Source organism: Etheostoma spectabile, chromosome 20 (genome assembly GCF_008692095.1).
Source record: "Etheostoma spectabile isolate EspeVRDwgs_2016 chromosome 20, UIUC_Espe_1.0, whole genome shotgun sequence".
Taxonomy (NCBI): Eukaryota; Metazoa; Chordata; class Actinopteri; order Perciformes; family Percidae; genus Etheostoma; species Etheostoma spectabile.
The window spans coordinates 12,591,322-12,595,649 of NC_045752.1; the positions used below are offsets into that span (position 1 = coordinate 12,591,322).

Genomic DNA, 4,328 nt, shown 5'->3' on the forward strand with positions numbered 1-4,328 from the left:
GTGGTGGTGTATAGCCATAGACTGTATATTTACTAACGGTTTTTGGGTGTAGCCCTGAGGCTTAGAAATAGCGTTGGGTATAGGGGAGTCAGGATAAAAGATTTTGAAATCCCGATTATTGTGAGAGGAAATATTACAGTCTCACGGTTTTCACGATTATTAATCAAGGAATTAAAGTGAATTCTGATCATCAGCTTAATCCATGTCATGAGAGAGAGAAGCCCATAGCAGACTTAATCATTTTATAATATTTTTGATTTAGCTAATGAACTAAAATATATAATAATATGTATAATATTATAAAATATATCCTCAACAACTGTATTCAGTTAGTTTTTTAAGTGTAACGTTTGGCTACTCACAAATCATTTATAATGGTTAAATGGGAATAGGCTATACACAACATAAACTACACAAACAACACAGACAGAAAGAAGAAAGACAGCCCCTCGCACACCACAGCCCTCCTCAGTTGGTAATATGATATGCCCGCAGGATTCGGACCATTGTGAACTACTGTTACTCCAGGGGAGTTTAAACTGTTTTAGTCCACTGCCGCTTTTTTGGCGGATAGAAGGATGGAATGTCAGTTCCTTTGGATATTTTTGCAGCTCTTGTTCTCAATGCTTCAGGTGGCTCTAACATACAAAACAAACCAGCGCACAAACTCATAGTGCAGCTCTCGCGAGAGGAGATTTCACTTCACACACAAAATTGACTTGTGAGATTCGTTTTTACAGAGCAACGATGCTTTTCCTGGGATGGCAAAGCCTCTGATTGGCTTACCCTGGTATTCTAACACCAACCCTAACCAATCTCACTCTTTATGCCTACACCTCACCAATCCAACCAACAAAAGCAACGAGTACTAGCTAATTAGAGACAGAGTAGGTTCAGCTGTAGGTTGATTCAGGTAATTATATGATCTTGGTACACATTCTTGTATTACTTAAAATCAGAGAAGAATCCAAAATATTATGAAAGCAAAAAAAAAACACCTTTATTTTCAGCAGATTTAGTCATTAATAGAAGGTAAAGGAGTTGAGGAGGTGACAATACATCTAAAGTCTTTATGTCTTGATTTACCGCTAAAAACTAAGCTCAAATAGTGTGAAGCCAAACTTTACTGCAATGTCAAAATAAAACACTTGACTTGCTTGGATTTACCACAGTCTACATGATTATCACTGATGTTGTGTAGAGACAATAAGCTGCCTTACAGGGTATTTCTAACAGCTGTAGCTTAAGATGTCTCGCACACTCTTGGCATCTGTCACACAGCCTGGCATGCCCACGCTCATATCAAATCTTACTCACAGGACATCTCTGTAGAGAGAGTAGGGGCAAGTTAGAGTCAGATGAAATCAAAGACCAACTGAATCAATCAACAGAGTAAGGAGTAAGGAGCTGGCTTGCGTGATGTGTTACCCTGAAGGAACATAACTAATCAGACGCACACCAGTTATGCAAGTACTTGTTACTGCAGAAAATGGCAGGAGCAACTGATGAGAAAGCTTTACAAAGGCATGTTATGCAAATTAATTTAGACACACTGAATGACCTGCATAGGTCCTCGCTGGGCAAGTTAGTCTAGTCACTATGGACAGAGAAGCATGCAAAGAAAATCATTGACAGGCAGCAGCAAAAATCAGACAATCACACCTAACCAACATATCCCACAAAAGACTAATTTCAGTGAAAGGATATCTGGCAGGACTATCTTTAAGTGCGTTAAGAAACCCGCTTCGATGGGAGCCTGTGAACAGAGAAGGACAGTTTCCATTAGACCAAACAATTGCTTTCACCATTACATGAACACCATCTCACACAATAGTGCATATCAGCTTTAAACAACACCCATTGAATGTGGGAACTTTTATCAGTCAGATATTGGGTACTACAAACTCTGTAGGCATTTGCTTGCCGCAGACCCTTTATTGGATAAAGTTCAAGTGTCAACAAGATGAAGTGAACTGGGCAGTGTGCCCAGTTAAATTGGGAAGGACAGAGCCAGAAGAAAGAGCATAAACAAAGTGAAGGCCAGTTATATGTGGCTGTATGATATATCGCTGTGGCTTCAATCAGCCAGACTGATTATTTACTTTGCCTTTAAATTGCCTCTGTGCTAAATGGATTTTGAGAGTACAAAGACATGTTTTACAAAAAACAACAACATTGTGATTGTGTGATTTTAGTGCCTAAAGTTAGTGCTGGAGGACTGCAACTACCTTTGATCTGAAGCATTGACCCTACTGTATGACTACTGTACGATTCAGCAATATAAATTTCTAGCAACTACTGTCAGCCTGTATTTTTTTCCCCAGTGCAACATTGATCCACACCCACACACACACCCAGGAGGAGAGAGTGTGTTTGTATGTGTGCGTGTGTACCATGCCAGAGCACGTCCTTTACTCTCCCCTCAGCTACTTACGTAAAATGACATGTGTGATGACGAAGGCGAAAATGAAGATGGTGAGGAAGGACAGCGATAGGATAAACATGTAGAAGAAACGGTAGTTCCTCCTTCCCACGCAGTTCCCCACCCAGGGACAGTGGTGGTCAAAACGCTCTGCATGGAAAGAGAGAGACAGATGGAGGGAGAGTAAGAGAAGTTTACACCAATATGTCTTACCTTTTATCCCACCACACTGCTGCTACTGTGAAATGTTTCTCCTGCCTGAAGTCTTTGTAATGTCCTCTTGTCAAAACCCTACCATTAACTAGGTTTCTCATTTACGAGACATTTAAACAATTACAATTAACCAGGTCACTTCAGTGCATGTAAACACAAAAACTATGAATCTGGAGCTGTGGGAAATTAGGGGAATTGGGAGGTGTCCCTCTGGGTCTTAAAATAAAAATATAAATTGTTTTCACATAGTGAAAACTGGTTATTTGTATACACAAGACTAGATAATAAAAGTTAGAGGCCAACATGACTGTTTATGGCAGAAAGACTCTCCCTTGCAACTGTAAGTCTCTGTGAGGATGAGACCGATAAAAGTGCTTCCAGTAAGAACTCAATTTAGGTATATTTCAAGACGTTTGAGGAATTGCAAATGAAGACAAAACAAAGGGAGTAAAGTAAAATTTGTCCAGACTGCTGGGTTTCTTTCATAAAGACCTTGTACATATGAACAACAAAATGTTGTTGTGTTGCACATTGGAGCCTCTTTAATCAGAATATCTGTTTTGTTTAATTAAATTAAATTTCTGAAATTCAGAAATACTTGTTGCAATGTACTCAAAACACAAAACGTCAATGGTATTTTACTCCAGCTTACTTTTCTTTTCACCGATTGCTCCAAAAGTGGAGGGCTTATTGTTAACGTGGTTATTCAATCAGCCTCAACTCCACAATCCTATCTCTGAGGGTGGACAACTAGTTGTGCACGGTGGAAGCTGCATAACTAATTAATCAGAACCATTATTTGTTTAGTAAAGTGAAATGACCTGCTTCATCCTTACTAATCAATGCCTGGCTGAAGTGTGCCAGTGAAAGGCAGCCTATAGTCAGACAGGATGATGGGGACAAGCATTGTGAGTCAAATGTGATTATCACAGCCTTTCCACAATGGCCATTAATTTTAAAGTTACCAGCAATGCTAAGAGAGAAGAAGTAATTCTTGATGTTCTTCATGTACGCGTTTGTACACTTCTATTCTCCATGTCCGGCAAAACACAGGTCTGCACATTCATTTTGAATGGGGGTAGTGCAATTAGGCTGCAGCAGTGGGTGCAGCAGTGGGTGCAGCAGGTGGAGGCGGCCTGCAACAAAAGTTGAGACCGATTCAACTTTTGGAGAAACTCAACCCGACGTCACCCTGGAGTGGATGCGGTTACGGCGATTAGATTTTGCAGTTCTTTTTGAGGCGGTGTGAAGCATTGGATATACTCGCACGGGCCTCCAAACATGACTTACGCGGAGCCTTCACACTGAAATGACAGCTGTGGTGACGTCATTTTATGGCGGGTGCGCCTTGTGCCGGGAACACCGCAACTACCACAAACTTAGCTTGAGAGTCCCGTACAGTAAACCGGCAATCATCACGGCCTATATCGCTGCCACAAGAAAGTTTTAAAAACACCCTGAGGGTACTGCCCAGGAGTTTGTGTAACCGCTGACAGTTTCCTGCAACAACAAAGCACAGTCCCTCCATCTCCTTTCTTACTCCGTGAAATGAACTTGCCTTCAAGTGTGATCGGAAATGTTGAGATCTCTAAACGAAAAATATTCATTGTGAAATGTCTACTTGTACTATAATGGGGGGTTAACAACAGGCCGTCACACAAATGGGCCATTTCAGTGACGCTCCCCCCCCCCC

General features: G+C 41.0%; 2 protein-coding genes across 6 annotated transcripts in view; both read right to left on the minus strand.

The window, feature by feature from the left end:
* LOC116670158 (sodium-dependent lysophosphatidylcholine symporter 1-B) overlaps positions 1-4,328 on the minus strand; it is a 223,924-nt gene that overhangs the window by 90,740 nt on the left and 128,856 nt on the right. The window lies entirely within an intron of this gene.
* LOC116670159 (probable palmitoyltransferase ZDHHC14) overlaps positions 1-4,328 on the minus strand; it is a 47,134-nt gene that overhangs the window by 11,195 nt on the left and 31,611 nt on the right. For all 5 annotated transcript variants that reach the window (XM_032500547.1, XM_032500544.1, XM_032500548.1 and 2 more), the window contains exons 5-6: positions 2,435-2,572; positions 1,708-1,756 (exon numbers count right to left, since the gene is read on the minus strand). In XM_032500547.1, the coding sequence (XP_032356438.1) occupies positions 1,708-1,756; positions 2,435-2,572 (187 nt within the window). The remainder of the gene's footprint in view (positions 1-1,707; positions 1,757-2,434; positions 2,573-4,328) is intronic.